Source organism: Colius striatus, chromosome 12, assembly GCF_028858725.1.
Source record: "Colius striatus isolate bColStr4 chromosome 12, bColStr4.1.hap1, whole genome shotgun sequence".
Taxonomy (NCBI): Eukaryota; Metazoa; Chordata; class Aves; order Coliiformes; family Coliidae; genus Colius; species Colius striatus.
In genome coordinates this window covers 23,028,494-23,045,975 of record NC_084770.1, presented here as the reverse complement: position 1 = coordinate 23,045,975, position 17,482 = coordinate 23,028,494, and the positions used below count along the sequence as shown (strand labels likewise).

General features: G+C 43.5%; 1 protein-coding gene across 2 annotated transcripts in view; it reads right to left on the bottom strand.

The window, feature by feature from the left end:
* Window positions 1-347: 347 nt before the first annotated feature.
* The window catches only part of PLCH1 (phospholipase C eta 1), a 52,784-nt gene continuing 35,649 nt past the window's right edge, over window positions 348-17,482 (bottom strand). The window contains exons 11-23 of one of the 2 annotated variants that reach the window (XM_062005730.1): window positions 16,888-17,049; window positions 14,348-14,419; window positions 11,554-11,648; window positions 10,762-10,862; window positions 9,727-9,906; window positions 9,525-9,632; window positions 8,537-8,661; window positions 8,011-8,095; window positions 7,097-7,243; window positions 6,652-6,731; window positions 5,518-5,577; window positions 4,682-5,042; window positions 348-2,452 (exon numbers count right to left, since the gene is read on the bottom strand). In XM_062005730.1, the coding sequence (XP_061861714.1) occupies window positions 348-2,452; window positions 4,682-5,042; window positions 5,518-5,577; window positions 6,652-6,731; window positions 7,097-7,243; window positions 8,011-8,095; window positions 8,537-8,661; window positions 9,525-9,632; window positions 9,727-9,906; window positions 10,762-10,862; window positions 11,554-11,648; window positions 14,348-14,419; window positions 16,888-17,049 (3,681 nt within the window). The remainder of the gene's footprint in view (window positions 2,453-4,681; window positions 5,043-5,517; window positions 5,578-6,651; window positions 6,732-7,096; window positions 7,244-8,010; window positions 8,096-8,536; window positions 8,662-9,524; window positions 9,633-9,726; window positions 9,907-10,761; window positions 10,863-11,553; window positions 11,649-14,347; window positions 14,420-16,887; window positions 17,050-17,482) is intronic. The other variant, XM_062005731.1, reaches the window with a different exon arrangement.

Genomic DNA, 17,482 nt, shown 5'->3' with positions numbered 1-17,482 from the left:
TGCTACTGCAATCACTGCAACGTCAGCTTCCTCAGCACCCACGTGCTCCACTTCAAAACGACACACATTACAAATACAAAATGCTACACATGCTTACCGCATGCAAATAGTCCCCAGACTACTTCACTTTATCAGTTCTAAGTCAAAGTAGTACATCCATGAGGATGGACATGGTTTTTATGTGCAGGAGCTTTGCAGGGAAGGGCAGGTGAGAGCACGACCGGCTGAATCACGGGCATGAAATCACCCTCCTAAATAACTTAAACCCTCAAAACAGTATTTCTTTTTAAAAATCCTTCATTCCAATGGAACAGTTTGTAAACATTGAAGATGTACATTTTTACAGTCTACAGTCTCAGCAGGAAATAGATTTCAGGCTTATCATCACCGGCGGGCTCCAGCTGCAGCCCAGAGCCGTGTGCACACGAGCGGTCGCTGCAGCCGGAGTGCAAAGCGGAGCAGGAGCCCTCTGGCATCCCCCGGCCCTCCCCGGGGAAGCCACTCAGGTACCTGCCTATGTAGGAGCCCGTGGAGTGCCTGTTGACAACGTGAGGAGATGCTGAAGGCTTACTGCGGAGGACAACCCCCGCTACACTGCTTGTGGCAGGAGCCTTTTGCTTGCTGGCTGCCTCCTGCCTCTCCTTGGCACGGCTGGCTATGTTTCGCACTCTGCTCTGGCTTCTGGAGGAGAGTTTTCTGACCAGTGCTTTTGGACACTCCTCATCAACCTGCCTGGAGCAGAGTGTCTGGCGGCTGTCCTCCTGGTCCAGGGACACCAGCTTCCTCAGCTGCTCCGTCAGAGCGTCCGTAGAATGGGGTCTCGTATTCTTCATAGCAGCAAGTTTCTTGTCTCTCATGCCCGATGAGATAAAGCTCCTACTTATGTATTGATACTTACTTTCAAAATTGCAGGAAATATCCTCTGATGTCAAGTCACCAAGGCTCTTGGATTTGCAAGGGCTTGTCTGCTTGATGGCTGAATGAGGTGGGAAAGCCAAAGCGTTTCTGAGCACGGGTGAGTGTACGTCAAGCTGGGATCTCTCAGAGGCACACACCACATTTTTCTGCTTGTCTGAATGAGGATGGTACAAAAAGCCCATGTTTTCACAGACTGGAAAAGGCAGCTGACTCCCTGCAGTCCTGCACTTATCCAGGCAGCCCAGGGCAGCGGCACAGAGCCCGACAGTTGTGCTGTTCCCAGAGCTCCTCTCACCGCCACGCTCAATGTCCTGCTTTTGCCTCAGTTTCAAAGGGGAAGCCAACTGGCTCATCTCTTCCCTTCTGTACTCACATGCAGTTACCAAGAGATCTTGAGAATCCCCATCTACTTCTACGAGACTGCTGCTTTCTGAATTTTCACCAGGGAGAGGGTCAACAAGTGTCTCCTCAAATATGAGGTTATTGGAAGCAAAAGAACCAGCAGAGTCGGGGGCTTCCCAGCTTGTTCCAGCTTGTGTTCCACATTTCCTTTTGGGATTTGCATTTAGGAATGAGAGAGGTGAAGGACAAGGAGAGCCAGGCACATTATTTTCTACACTCTTTAGTTTGTTGTTGCAAATTAATTCACTGTGGGTCTTGCATTCAGAAGCTGGTGTAAGAGTTGCCTCGTGGATAATTGTGTACACAGAATACTCTGCAGTTTCAGGGCTGGAGAACACGGTAGTATCTGGCGTTGAGAATAAAGGAGATCTGACGGGTTTGGTGGTAGTAAAGTTGTGCTTACAGGGACTGTTTGGATTCGAAGCAAGCACATGTGGGAGTGTGGCCATCACGCTGAAAGTCTGGCTGCTAGTGCCATGGAGGCCTGAGACTGTGGTAAGATGACTTTGGTCATCTGTGACATCCAACTGCCCGATCAGAGCTGAGAGCGCGCTGTCCATCTCACTCTCAGTCCCTAAGGAAACTTCATCGATCAGGCGAGAAATGTCACTGTCTTGTACTGTTAAAGTGGAGTGCAAATCAGGGACAGAAGAGCAAACAGTAGGACAAACATCTGTCACAGAAAGAGGTGCTGCAGTGCTTTGCTTGACAATGTCACGTTTGTGATTTTCCACCTCTGCTTTTTGAGCAAGAGGAGTCCCCCCAAGAGTTCTATTCTCCTCCTTGGACCCTTTCGTGTCATCTTCCCTTTTACTGTCTGCACAGCTTCTGGCATTTGTTTTTTCTGTGGAAGTTTCAGAAACAGAGCCCTGCATTACAGCAGCAGTTCCAGCACAAAGATTATTTTCCTGACAGCTGGTGAGGTGATTTGTTTCAGCTACACCACCTGCAACAACTAAACCCTCAGGCTGCTCCTGCAGAGGTGGTACTAACCAGTCAACTGTAATCTCCTTCTCATCGTTCTTTGTAAATTGAGGTGCCAAGTTCGAAGTCTTTGCTGTTTTCTCAGCATATGTAAACACAGGTTCTTTCGAGACTGTTTCCTTCTCATCTGTATTGTCATCACTGGGGGCTAAATTAAATGAGAAACATATTAGTTGCACACAATGTTGCACCCTGTTTGTTAACAACTATTTTGTCCTTAGACAGACAAATGGAGAACAAAAAAATTAGGCACAATTGTGACAGAACTTAATTATGGGGTTGTGTAGGTTTAGTACAAATTATCTGTGTGATGTGAACAAATGGGAAAATACAATAGCAGGCACTTCATTGAGATTTCCTTTGAATGTCTATTACATCAGGCACGTGATGTAATAATATTGGTTGCAAATAATGTTAATGAGGTACCATATCATAGCTTGCACATGGCATTACCTTCAGCTGTGTTCCTATTCACATTTGTACTACAAAGAAGCATGGCAATAAAGACAGAACAAAACAGCTCTGTTAAACAATGTAACACTTTGAAACAAGATGCATGCTTAAAAGAGCTGACTGAAAAGCCTCAGAGAGATGGAATCCAGACTGTATTTTACATGTAGTTATTTTAAAGCATTACCATTTAAGGATCTAAGCTTTGATTCCTACAAGCATGGCCCTGTAGCACAGAGGAGGGAGAAGGGCCCCTGGGGACAGAAGAGAACTCCATCTGGAATTTCGTCTTCTTCATGTCCCATTTGGTTACAGCCAAGGTGGCCAGATTTCCTCCAGTGGTTACAGAGCAAGCCTCACAGACTCCAATGGTCAGGATCTAGTCCTCTCAGTGTTAGAAAGGGCAGGATTCATTCCTTGCAAGAGCTTTTAGGTCATCTCCACAAGGCCTGTAAGTGTGTAACTGTGACCTCCAAGAAGCGTGGAAGATTCTTCTAAAAGAATTTTGTCTCTTTGCAGCACCTTTACAGTGAAATATCTGAGCAATTACTATATCTCTTGTGAAGAGTGGCTGAGCATTGTCAGCTTCACAGATGGTCCTGCCTAGAAGACCTGTCAATTTAAAATATAGCATTTCAGAGTTAACCTCCATTTGTAGGAGGACCCTTCTTTCTGTTTACAGTTTCTTCTAAGAGTGATTTGATTCTGCTTGTTGTTCTTCCTAAGTAACTTCTTTTACAAGGTGATGTCCAGATTATCTGCTCCTTCAAAGCCACTAATACAGGCAAGTAGTAAAAAATGTGGCTCAACAACACGTTCTCACCTGTGCCCAGTAGTTCTCCCATTTTAGGGTGGCTCCTGTGGTTGCTGGAAGCTGCTGCTCAATAGCTGAAAATAGTCAGAGCAGAGCAGCATTCCTGTCAACTCCTGGCCAGGTTCTTGGTGTGCTCTCTGCAGCTTACCAAGGAAGACAGGCAGTGCCTCGGCAGAAACGCTGTGCTGTCAGAACTGCCCAGCAGCTGAGGCTCTGGCCAGCCCTGGGGACAGCCTCTGTGCCTCTACACGCTCTTCCCCAACACAAACAGCTCCAAAAAGCAGTAGAGATGCCTGAGACTAGGGACAAGGTCAGGGTGGAGACAGCTGGCCTGATGAATCACAGCCATCATATGCAAAGCTCCCCAGGCTTAGTTAAATGTTCCAGTAACTAGATCCAGGGCAGGTCAGACTCACTGGCTTTGCTGTGGTTACAGGAGTACCTGCATTTCAGAGCCAGCACTACTATTGCTGGCTACACTTAGAAAAAAGCTATTTTAAGAATCAAATTGCATTGTGTATCAATAATGTTAAGACTCAAGCTTTTATTGCAACATATGCTTTCCCCTATTAATTAATCAAATTAAGTAACCCAGGTTAAGAGGAGGATTTCAGGACTGTTGGATACAAAGTCTGACCTACTTCTGACCCCTTTTACATAGATTTGAAAGTCTATATTAGCCTTTACACACTTTATTTCAAAAAAAAAAAGCTGCATGCTGTTCTTTCTGCTTGAAAATGGGAAAAGAAAAACCCACCATGGCAGCAGCTGCTTCCAAAAGGGACGGTAGGAAAACAAAACCTGGTGAAGCGTAATTGAAGGTTGGTTGGTTCCTAAATTAGCAAAAGAAATTTGGCAAGTGTCCTTTCACAGACACTTGCAGAAGTTATTGCAATTCATTTGCCTAGTTTGCAGAATAGAAAGCTTTGCAGGGTGCCACTTATCAAAGAGTTTAAGGAGCTGTTTAAATACTACAATCTTAAACAAATGTAACTTTGCCCAGTAACTCTTATTTCAGTTTAATAAAACTACTGACATAGGGACTGCAGAACTAAGCCTTTTAATAGCCTATTTCAACTTACTACATCAGAAGTGATTCTGCAGGCATCTTACCAGATGTGTTTTCTTTTCCTTTGGTGTCTTGGGCAGTCTCACCCTCTGGGCACGGCAGTCCTACAAGAAGGTACTTGTCCACAGGCATAGAAGCAGGACGTGCTTGCAGGCTCCGGCTCGTACGCCTTACCACACCGTCTTTGTCTTTCAAGTCTAGTGGTTCAGATGCACTGTCTTTGATTTCAGAAGCTTCCAGAAAGCCCATCTTACTCTTCTTCCTGCCTTTTGCTGGGGCACTGGCTGTGCGCCGGAGAATCCGATCCCCGATCGATCGCTTCCGTACGCAGTGCCCACTGCTTTCGGCACAGCTGTGCTTGGGGTTCTTGTTAAACAGCCCCCTGAGTCCTATCAGCTGCTTATTCTGAAAGGAAAAGGAAGAACCACAGTTTGGAGTGAGTTCTGACTGTGACATGAGTGCAATGATAAGGGCTGCTTTAGAGTATTTATGAATGATGAAGGCAAAGTTTAAAAACTGCAGCAAAGCAAAGAGTCACACCAAGCACTTCACATCTAACTGACCAAGGAACCATCAGCATGGGTCTCCATGAATTCATGCATGCCTGTGCCTCTCCTCATTAGGATGGCAGCCTGCCACAATCACAAGTAATGTTTGCTCAACGTCTAATCAGAGATGACAAGACTGTAAGAAGTGTACTGCAGTGACAGGCTACACATTAACTTGGAGCTTTATGCATGGGCTTCATCACAGCAAGATTGAAATGCTTCAGAGTCTGAATGAAGAATGATGTCAGTTTGGCAGTTGCAGATCATGCGATTAGGAACCATTGGAAAAGGCTGTGCCCAGCGAGTGCAAAGTGCATGCTAATGAAGTCTACCTTTGTGGCTCCTAGAAAGTGCAATATTGTGTAACTGGGGTTGAGGATTAAAGGGCTCCACTGAAAGGGAAAAAAATGCAAATACATTTGGCTAATGTTTTCAAGACTGTGGTACAAGCAAAAGCACATCAGCTGTAAATATAACCCCTCTACAGCAAACCATTGTAAACTATTGATTAGTCTCTCTCAAACTTGTCCAGATATCCTCAGTAATAAGGATGTAAATGTGCATTTAGCTTTCGTTTCTACATTAGAAACAATACTATAGTCCAAGGGTTAGATGAAGGGACTAAGTGATACAGGGATCAAGTCTCACTGGGTCTCTCCCCTCTGCCTCCTTCTTCCATCCTCCCTGGGAAGCTGCTTTACCATTTTGCTTGAGTATATCTCTTCTTTGAAGAGCACATGCTAAAAATAGCTTGTCAAATACCATGTTCTGCTGCAGTTATAGCTCAAGGTTTACTTCTAAAAAGAAAATTAGTCTAACACACTGAAGAAATGCACTTACTGTATCTAGACATGATAATTATTAGGTGCTAACAGTAAGAACATTCAGAAGTACCTGCACACTAAGATTAGGGTAACACTCTGTTACTCTTTCCTTGCTGATAATCTGCAAGGAACCTCTTCCCACTATGAGCTGCATCTGCCTGCTTCCCAAGCACTCTGACTGAAGCATGTCTGTGCTGACACTGGGCTCTCCCAGCTGGAGAGCAGCAAGTGTTTTACTGGCCATGGATGTGCTGTGAATGGTGTCCTGGCTCAGTGCTCCTCAGAGAATGCTAGGAATAAGGAACTGTATTTTTCTTCCTTGAGCATGCTCATGCTTAGCAGTGTATGTAGATACCCATACAGACAGGAGTTTTGTAAATGCAGACCCCAAGCTGAGGGCAACAGAGAATCAGACAGTGTGCTTTCTCATTGCTGTATGATCCGAGTAATTTGTTTAAACTTCATTAGTGCTCAGTGCCAGAGAGAGCCAGGTACTGCTGACCCAATATCCAAAATGCCAGCTGTAAGAACCATTTAGAAACCGCACATATCCTGTGAGGTTCTGTGGGATATTTGAATGCAATCTCACCAGAAGAATTAAAACCAAAGTCACAAAAGATGTGAATTTTTAGATACACCTACCTTTCCATAGATGTCATTAATGGTTATATGAACAAAGATGGATGCTTCTGTCAGGCCTTCTAAATAAACATGACGATAACCTAGTAAAACAAAAACAGCACACCCCAAATGATCAGCAGTTGCATTTTATGCACAGTCAGCAATGGCTGTCCATGGAAGAGAAATATACACAGTAAGCCACTTTATGCCTCTAGAAAGCCTTCTTATGTTCTCACAGGCTTTCCACTCCCCATACAAATTGCCTCCAAGTTATAAATAAAACATTTTAAAATAAGATTTCCAAAAGCACAGACAGTCAAGATACCAGGAGCATCATCCAAGCTCGAACAAAGTCTCAGAGATATGAGCGTGACTCTTATGCTCATAACCCCATCTTAAAGTTTAAGTTCAAAGGCATTTGTTCTTCATCTAGATTTCTAAGTCAAGGAAAAGAAGTGGGACTAACCAGGCACAAGACTGCTAAAGGCCAGAGTTCTTTGTCCAACAAAGTCTCTCCCAATAGGATCATGGTCCCAAACGAGAAATCGCACCAAAGCTACTTCAGGCATGTGGATGGTAAAAGTGAGTGTTTCCTCCCAAACAGGATTAAAGCCTGTAAAATAAACAGAACACATTTTGGAAAACAAGTCCACAGCAAGTGCTACCCTCAATTCAATGTTGCTCAGCAGAGGGTAAAAGAAACAGGCAAACACACAAATGAAAACTCATTGCTTACTGTTGATCTAGATCCAGGCACTCTCAGTCTCCATTATGTAGGTAATTAAAACTGAGAGATCTGTCTCTTAGGCTGCCTTTAAAACCCAAGTAGTTCTGGCTTGGTAGCTGGCAGACACATTAAAGCAAGTTGTTGTTTTGCATAACTGTATTAGGCCAAAGACTGACCAAACCACACAGCCACAACTTTTTTTTGCCCATGCTTTTGCAACTCCGTATGAGAACCAATCGCCACATCTCCTGCTGCAACAGGCTGTCCCACTGTTGCTCATGTGCTTCCCATGAGGCTGAGGTGGTAGTGGAGTAGGACTGTCTAGGACATGACTTGCTCTCATTCCATTTGAAGTTACACATGTATATTACATACACTTAAATCCCTCCTCAAAACTGAAATTTGGATAAAGGAGATATAAGTCCGATCCAGGAGAAAGATATTGTGGTGAACACTCTGTCCTTCCCCTCTAGCTTGTCTGTCTGCCCACACCAGAACTTCTGTCTAGAAAGCAAGATTCATTAGTTAAAATACCATAACTTGATTCCATCAGATAAGAAGCTTTGCAATTTAGAAATTAATAGCAGGGAGTGAATTATTTAAACTGCTCACCATTTTGCCCTAAGAAGAGGCAATCAGCTAGATTATCTTACCATTGTCATCAACCACCCTGGTCTGGTCTTTACAGCAGTCCACAGGTAACCCAATGATTTCCACCTCGACAAAGGGATCTATTATCTAGATTTTAAAAACAAAGTATAAGCAAGACAACTACACAAGTGAAGGTCAACTTTTAAGAAGATTCATGCAGAGAATGAATTTCAATTCATATGAGAATTCAAACCCCTCTGATTCATATGAATTTGCAAGCAGCACAATCCCGAGCACTGGCTTCATGAAGCTGATGATGTATGCTCTGCAGTCTCAAGAGCTTTGGCCATCTATGACTAATTTTCAAGAGTGAAGTCACCCTCAAAATACAAAATAAATAAGTTCTTAAACACCATGTGTAGGATACAGACTCTGTGGGAAAATATAAGTGTTTAGTGACCATAAACTTATCAATATCTGAAATTCATTGGTGTATTTAAACAAAGAGAAAGTGTCTTTGAGTCTCAATGCTGCCAGGTCACTCCAAGACTGCTCACGGAAGCATTTGCTAATATCAGAGTATCTTACCTCTCCTCTGTCTCCTAACATTGAGTCAGGAGGCTTAGGGAGCTGCTGTCCACTGATGATTTTCAGAATAAGCTGCTTTTTAGGACTAGCAGGAAGTGGATCAGCAGAGTAGGGGTTGAATGTGCCTAAAAGATGGTAAGGAATGAGAAGTATAAGGAAAAAGACACACAGAATAAACATTGCTCCCCAAGACACACACATACAGCCCATTTCAGTCATAAGCAACTTGTGGAGCAGCTGTACATTTGGTGTAAAATATTATTCCACTTTCTTAAAACCTGTTCTGAGCTGAGCAGCCCTTGTTGATGATTACAAGGCAGAAAGGACCCCTCTAATAGTAAGGTTTTGCAGGACTCCTTTGAAAAAAATACTTTGAAGCTATTTTACAGAAGGAAAAAAACCTGATAGTTATAACCCAGATGAGCACTGACCAGAAACAGCTGCTTCTGCTGAGCTGCCCACATGTTAATGAGAACAAGCAACCAGGGATCAGTAAGCTGCTGCATGCTGCCTGCAGCAGCACTGCCCACTTCAAACAGCCACAATTCCTCTACCATTTCTCAAGCACTTTCCAGTCAATGCCACTGCTTCTCATGGCCACATTGAGAAAATTACTTAAAGGCATCCCAATTACTTGGAGTATCCAACAGTGTTTGTGAATTTTAAAAGGAACAAAATGCAATGACATGCATGAGAGCTGGACCAAGTTCTGGGCCACTGCACATCTGTTCCTACTTTCTTGCAGCTGGCTATCCAAGGAGCCCTTTTTCTTCTTTAAACATGTATTAATAACATGGAGCTTGCAAAATTTCTAACAGCAGCCAGGGATTGCAGACAAGTACTTACAGTCTAAGTTATCAATGTATAGAAACAGGAAAAAGTCTATATATGTTTTTGCTTTCCTTTCCTGTCTCTTCACAACTTCACCAAGGCAGCACTCTATGAAAGGCTTGACACTTACAGTGATGATTGTCTGGTGGGACATTACCTTTGCACATCTGCTGAGGTTTGAGGACATAACCACAGTTGCCGTTTACCCTAAATTTTGCTTCATTTAATTGCATCACACGTCCCTTAGACTGGTAGTTTAGTGCCACTGTTGAAAGAGAAAACTCGGGTGTCACTGAGAAAGGTAATATTTACTTGGCATATACAAGAACTGGGAATTAAGTTTGTCATGCAACACTCACCTAACTGGCACCCAACGTTCCAGTAAGGTAAAGGATTGAAGTTGCTGGAGTCGATCCGATAGGCTGACGGATAGACCCTTGTAAGCTGCTTCTGGTTGTAAAGCATAAACTGCTCGGCCTTCTGCTGCACTGCTTGGTGGGCTCTTGTTTCACTGAATGACAGCACGTTCCCTGTCGATCCTGTGTGTATTGTTAAATCAACAGACAAGTTAAAAAGCCGTTCCAGGAGAGAGGAGCCTGAACTCAGACCTCGGTTACACTGGTGTTAATCAAGGGGAACATCAGATTTAGTCCTAAGTAACAAGAGATTGTCCTGTCATATGCAAATCATGTGCACTGTGTAACTGAAGGGCACTAGTTTCCTCTTCCAGGAGGTTCTTTTGTTCTACCCTGAGGCTTCCAGACTTAAAAAGGATGACAAACAAGAGCTCAAGTGAATTGCCAGGGCATTTTCTCTACAAGACTACATTCTTGTAGGATTTCTTGGACTCTGTCTCTTTGCAGTGCTTTCACTCTCCTTAAATCTCCCACTAAACCCCATTAAATTAGGAATTAATGTTACAGTAATTTCATACAGTCTGCTCTCATGTATGTGGTGATTGTGCCCACAACAAATTCCCCTCCAACTTCCTCAGTCTCCACGTTGCCTTTAACGTGTTTGGAGGAATAACTGCACACTTTCTGAACAGGGATCACATCCATTCATCACAATTCAAGTCTATCACACGTTCCTAAACGGTGCTTAAAATTGATAAAAGGTGAGGACAAATTCCATCAAACTGTGAAAACAGGAAAGGGTTGTCCTGAAAAAGCCTAATTTTTGTATTTTCTATTGAAACAGGAACCAAGGGAAAAGAGATTTCCCAGGGAAGGAAAAGGTGGTGCTTTTCTTCACAGCTAAGTAAAGGGAACGGGTACTGCTCTGCTTTTTAACCATCTTTGACAAGTAAGGAAAACCTTGAGAACACACACACGTTTGCTATCCAAACCAAAAAGTGATAAAAGGCCATGGAGGTGCTGTGCCAGCAGCCTTACCATCATCCACAATGTCCTGGGCAGACACAGAGTTGGTGTACACCACCAGGTCAGACAGAGCCCGGCACAGCTTCACTGTCTTCCTCCGACGAGCCAGTCGGCTGAATCATGTTTAATACACAAAACAAACCATTCATTTGTCAATATTTAAAGGGTATTTCAATCCTCTTTTCTGTTCTTTTCATCTACAAGGAAATCAACAACTGTGAGCTGAGAACCATCTGTAGCACGTGCTCCTCAGAGAGGGCTCTGAGATGAGTTCCCTGTGTGCCTCTGCAGTCACACTACATGATTTCTCATTTAAAACGTAATGAAATAGCTGCAGCAGGGCTCTTAAAAAAAACCAGGCAGGCAGCTTAGAGCTCTGTCTGAAAAACAGAGCATTTCAGTGACAACAAACGTGTTCTCAAGGGTGCTTTTGTGATTGCTTTTCCTTTACATTCTCAGATGTAATAAAGTTGGCTGGGCTGTGATGTACCCTTATTTAGCCTAAACAGTTTTCTCTGAGCACTGTTTACAGCATGCAAATGTAGACTGGCATTTTCCATCTGAAGACTATTACTATTTTCTCTGATTTTCAGTTTAAGGGTAATTGCTATTTGCAACCTTTGAAAACCTATGCAATCAAAATATCAGGCTACAGTAGTCACAGAACAAGATCCCCCAACAGCAGTGCCATAAATGACCTGCTCTGGAGAACACTTCCCTGAGGCAATGGCACAGAAATATTGATAGTAGTAAATGTGCCCCTAGCTTAACTGAGCTGTAAAACTATGGTGATTCATTGCTCACCTGTGGAGCTGCCCCACTTCCTTCCCAGAAGAGTTTTGCTGGCTTTCTTCCTCATCTGATGCGCTATGGTATTTGGATCCCGCCTTTACAGCTTTCTGGTGGGAAAGAACCAGGCAGCACTGTCAGTGAATGGGGTGGCTCTGTGCAGTCACATTACCATAATTAATGCCAGGCAGGTGACAGGGTTTACAGCACAGGGATAGTGTCCTACTAGGACACAGAAATGATCCCCAGGGGGTTGACAGCAGAAAACCTGGGAGGTATGATAAGTGTTCCCATACGTGTGGAGAAGAAAAGCCAACACACAGCACCTATGCCCTGATCCCACTCCATCTGCCTGGAAGGATCCCAGCCTGCAGCCATGGAGCAGCTTTACCTGCTGGTGAGCACACAAATCCAAGCCTGAAGACAATTACTTTTGCACACTGGCCAGTCTAGTGCAGAACTGGCAGCCCCCTGCATATTCTGAAGCTTCCCTCCCCTGCTCCCTCCTGATGTGAAGGCATAACACCACTCCATTGTCTCCAGTATGCTGGACACTGGTCCTGCTGAAATTCTAATGGCTCATGTCATATTTACCAAACAGTAGCCCACAGCAGGATCTATGTGTACAGTGCCTTGCTGCCACCTTTCTATGCTCCCCTCCTCCTTTAGGAAATTTAAATTCATTTGTGAAGCTGAGAGCAGCATCTGGGCAAAACCTTCAAACCTCATCCTTCTGCTGCCTTTTGAGCCACACACACAAGCATTCCAATGCCTCTAAATCATTGCAGAATGCAGGAAACAGCAAGAGAAAAGATTAAAGTCTCAAAAGCACCTTTTTTCCTTAAGTACCTATTACTTAATACTTTCCAAATTGAACATCTTTTGTAAAACTAATTACAGCTTCAAGTGAGAGTTTCTTTAATTCTCACCTCATCAAGAGGTAATTAAACACGTAACTGTAGAGCTGCTCCTTATCCTTTTGCTCATATGGCTAATTGAGCACAGGTTTCTCCTGCTGTGATACACCAACAATGCTTATAATTTAGTTTGCTGTGTTTAGTGCTGAAATGACTATATTGGAAATCATTTCATGGCTCAGCTTTGGAATCTGCAGGTCTGCACTGGGGATGTTCCCTGCAGTTAACTTGCAGGGACTGGAAGTCTCAGTGACTTCATCCTTCCACTGGCAGTTTTGACAGAGTCTGTACACAGACACATTTGGCTGGCTGCAAACGTCACAAGTCAATATCCCTGTGTGGATGATTCTGCATCTGCAAAAGCATCAGTTGTAATCACCCTTCCCAGGAATCTCTTTAGCTGGTGGATGTCCCTCTTGCCTCAGTCTACAACACAATCCTTATAAAATAAATAAATAATGAGAAAAGATCTATATACTCTGGCCCATATTTTTTTCAGAGGTGAAATGAATGGGCTTTCCAACCTACTATATCCATTAGGATAATTAGCTGAAGTAATTAAATTATTGACATACTTTGCAGCCCTCAATGTAACCAGTAGTTTTCAGTGGCTGGCTTTCCCTATCAGTGATCACAGGTTACAATGTGAAGTGGCCACTATGAGCCACAACAGGTACTTGCAGATCTGGCAGTGTGAATAATGTGCACTTAGCTAAAGTTGCTCAAAGAAATATGCCCACTCTCAACTGATGTAAGCTTATAATCACAGTGTAAATGCAGGTCCTGATACTGTCTGCCTAGAGAATTCTTGATGGCTCCTGACTGGCTTGAGGGTATCTGGGCTGGTGGCTGATGAAGTTCTGTGAAGTATTTCATAATTGCTTTTCTTTCTAAACCACTGCTCAGATTATCAGTTGCAGAATGTGCTCCCTGCTTGGCTGCAGCTTTTCTCAGGGACAGTGCTGAGGAGGAATACAGGCATGGGGCAGGCGGGGACAACGGAAGGAACTGGGGCACAGTAAAGGGATGCAGACCTGCTGCACACCTCTCATGACCAGCCTGTCTCCTGATTTACTTACTTGGTATCTACTAATTGTCTCTGGGAGGAAGGAGGCTTTCGGTTGAATCAGCTCATGCTAAGGCTGCAAGGCAGAAGGCACTGTGGGAGTGTGGGAATAGGGGAGGCAGATGACAGGAACACATTTGTCAGGATATGGGAACGGGAGGAAATGTGGGCCTTTAGGTGGCTGCTATCTGTGCAGCTGTAAAGTGAAACCTCACATCCATTTGAATTATAGTAGCTCTTGCTCGGTTCAATAGAGCTGCCAGGTGAAGACCCAGTGCAGCTGACAATTTGACCCAGCAGCTACACAAACTTATAAATACTAATATGGAAAACCATGAAGAGATCAGAGAAGAACACATTTTTATAAAGCAGGAGCTCAGAGTAACTTCTCAGTCATAACAGTTCCTTAAAGCAAGCAGAAAGGCAGTGACAGCACACACTGCACAGCACTGCTCAGTGCATGGAACAGAGTAAAGCTGCACCTTGAATGAAACAAGCACAGTCAGCTGTGTGGACAGAGCTCTGGAAAACAAGACTATGCCAAGGTACTTGTCTCCATTGCTCTTCTGCTGCTGGAAGTTTGATAAGTCAGCAGCTCCATGTCCCTAGTAAAGATGACCTTTATGGTCCAGCAAGATTTTTTGTGGCTTTGTGTGATCATCTTTTACAGGGCTCTCCATTCCTCCAGCAAACAGTATTCTTCTGAACAGCAATAAATATATCAAGCCTTTCCTCACTGCCCCCATACACACCAGGCTTGTCCCAAGCAATAAAACAGTGTCTCTAGAATGCTCCAACAGCAAACTGAGCCTCTCATTTTACTTACTTTGTGTTTACCAAAGTTGCCCATTAAGGATCGACCATGAGACTTTTTTCCACCTTCTTTTGTGTCCAGGTTCTGTGTAGAGAAAGTGCAATAAAAAACTGTAACTAGATACCTTCAAAAGTATCTTTAAAGCTGCAGTCTCTAACATAGTTTTAACATAAGTTCTTGTATGTCACTGATTCAGTATTAGAAAAGTACAGTCATCGTGAGAATAAAAGTGAGCTGAAGTCTAAACACAACATACTTGATACTTATACTTGATTAAGTTAGCAATCCTCTAGCAGTAAGGGAAGATATTAATGCTCAAGACAACAACCAACCATGTAGAAAACACAGTCCAGCAGAAACAGGTAATCAACAACAAAGCACAACATTTGAAAACAGCCAGAAAGGAAAAGTGGGGTGGGGAGGAAATCCCCTGACAGAGAAATCTAGACTTCTCACAGGCAGCCTGAACCCCGGGTTTCACATTTATAGCCATGCCCCGAGACATCTGTTTGACAATTCCTGGCAGCATCTAGCTTTTTCTGTCAGAAAAGCACATCCCTTCAGCTTATAAAGAGTAAAACAAAGACCTAAAGGTGCTGAAGAATATTCTCCCAGCATTCAGGAACCTCTATGAACTCCAGCTATTCTCTGTTCAGTGCTGAGCTGGAATTCACTTTTGGTTATCGTAACAGTAAAGGCACTAGATGGTTCCTTCAGGTCCAAGAAAGTCAATAACCTCTGCAAATACATCCAAAGATTTGTTTCTAGCTCAGGATGAAACTCTCTGTAAAATGTAGAAGAAATCCTTAGCAGATACAGTACTTTCTTCCCTCTGATAAGAGTGAGAGCTGACAGCTTCAATAGCAAATCCAAACAAGCATCAGGCCTGGCCAACAGTACTGTACACATTGCCTGCCCCCCTCATCCCCCCAGAAAACCACTTGAGAATCACTCAGATTAGTACATAAGCTTCATTGAGAATGCTTTGTGAATGCAAAGAGCAAGGCTTTGGGAAAGTGAAAGGTGTATCAGTCATGAAGCTGAGCAAAACGAGATTCGACCAGCAGAGGAGAAGAAAAATTTCCCAGCAGATACCATTCTGGTACGTAATTACACAGTAACTACTAGAAAAAGAAAGAGCTTTCCAACTCTTTCTAGGAACAAAGCTTTACATCAGCACCAAAGAAAGCTGGCTAATGAGTTACAGAATTACCAACCCGTCACAGTGCTAAACCATTGCGTTTCCTCTCATCTAGCCCAACAGTTGCTATCAAGTAACCTTCCAGCTGTTTTAACTTATTATTACTAATTGTTCTGCTCTATACTGCTTTAAGACCTTGAAAACAACAGTCACATACAATCAGCCTTCACACAGGACTGCTCCAGAAAGAGAGGAGATCACTAAACATCTCTTAATAAGTGAAAATAAGTCAATCAGAAAATTGTCACTTAATATTTACCCAACAGATGTTTGAAGAATGCACTTGCATTGATACCAGAAAACACAGCAAATGTAATTATTCTAACACAAAATAACATTGAAGTGGCTCATATTTGCTAAGATGGGAAGCTTGCTGTCTGAAATCCCACTTTTCTGACCTCAAAAGGCCAAAGGGAACCAGCAAGTTGAGTCTGTTCTCACACTGTCTGAAAATGTCTGTCGGGTCAGATGGCCTCATCCTTTGCATTCTCACAGCCTCTTCCCATCACAATACAGCTTTCACCAGATACCTCAGCACAAGCTGAGTCTGTTTTCTGTAGTCAAACCTGACTTCAGGCAAAAGTCTCATACATGCGGCCTCAGAGAAAGAAATTGGACAAGAGCTATGTAAACCCTACAGAGTGGGAAGACATGCACAAAACAGAACTATGTGAACTTGACCTTTAAGACCAAGCTGTTTACAGAGCAGGCACATCCCCCACAGAACAATCCCCTCTGTAGTTAACAGGGGTTGGCATCTGGCTGAGGTGAAAGCATGGTAACCATGGATCCAAGGCACTACCTGTTTATTGACGTGCTCAAAATTCCAATACTTTCTACTCCTTTACAAAAGCAGTTTGATGTCAAAGGGAAAAGCAGCATACCATTCTTGATCTAACATTGCCTGAAAAAAACCCTTGTGAAAAAACAGGGCCTCAGTTAGGGCAGTAAAAGCACAGCCCTGTGTTTTAGTGCTGTGAAAAACAGCCATCAGGCAAACAGCAGACAATGCTGATAGGACTCAGGCAGCAGAAAAAGGATCTTTCCCCACTAACCTCGGCACAGCTCAAATTGCTTGTCACACACCTGCAATATTGGTACCTACTGAGTTAGTTGCTCCCAGGTTTTACAGTTAAAATAAATCAGAACACATTGAAACAATATACTCTTCACATTTGACCATTCACACTCTCTCCTTAGCTACTTTCCTGACATAGTTCCAAGTTTTCATTTTGCATAAAACAAACTCTCAGAAGTTGCTCACAAGCTATCAGCCTTCCCATCTGGTGTGCAGTACACATTGCACTGGCTCATATTCCACAGAGCTTGCAAAAGGTAAAAACCCACATACCTGCTTCAGGTTAACATTTAATCCCTCATGAGTTGCCTTTAGCAGGGCTCTCACAGTGAAGCTGTCAGGATCTTCCTTGTCCCTGATTTGGGATTCTTTCATCAGAGAGTCCAGTTTTGTTCTTATGAAAGATTCCACTTGGTGCTCAGTTGCACCATTGCTCTGAAAGACATCAAGAAATCCAGTTAAAGTAGATTATGATGTCCATCACTCCTCCTGAGGCAGCCTGAGGGTGCATTACACACACTTCAGGTCACACAGCACTCCCAGCATTTCCTTTCTCTGTGAGAAAAAGCTTCTCGCATCATCTGTGTAGAACTCGTGGCTTTTACTGACATCTCCATTGTCCTTCTACTCGTTAGTCCTCCTGACACAACTTACACTGCCTCACCAAAGCATAGTCCACCACATAGATCACCCCAGAACCTGGCCCTGGGGTTAGCTCTTTGTTTCAACACCATCCCAAGCCTGGCCTTCTCTTTCAGAAGTTGGCATGAATTGTCACCCAATGCCCTTACATACTACTTCCAGAACGCCAGACAACCTGTGAACCATTAGATCCCTGCTCCAAACAGCAGGAAATAGAAAGCAATTA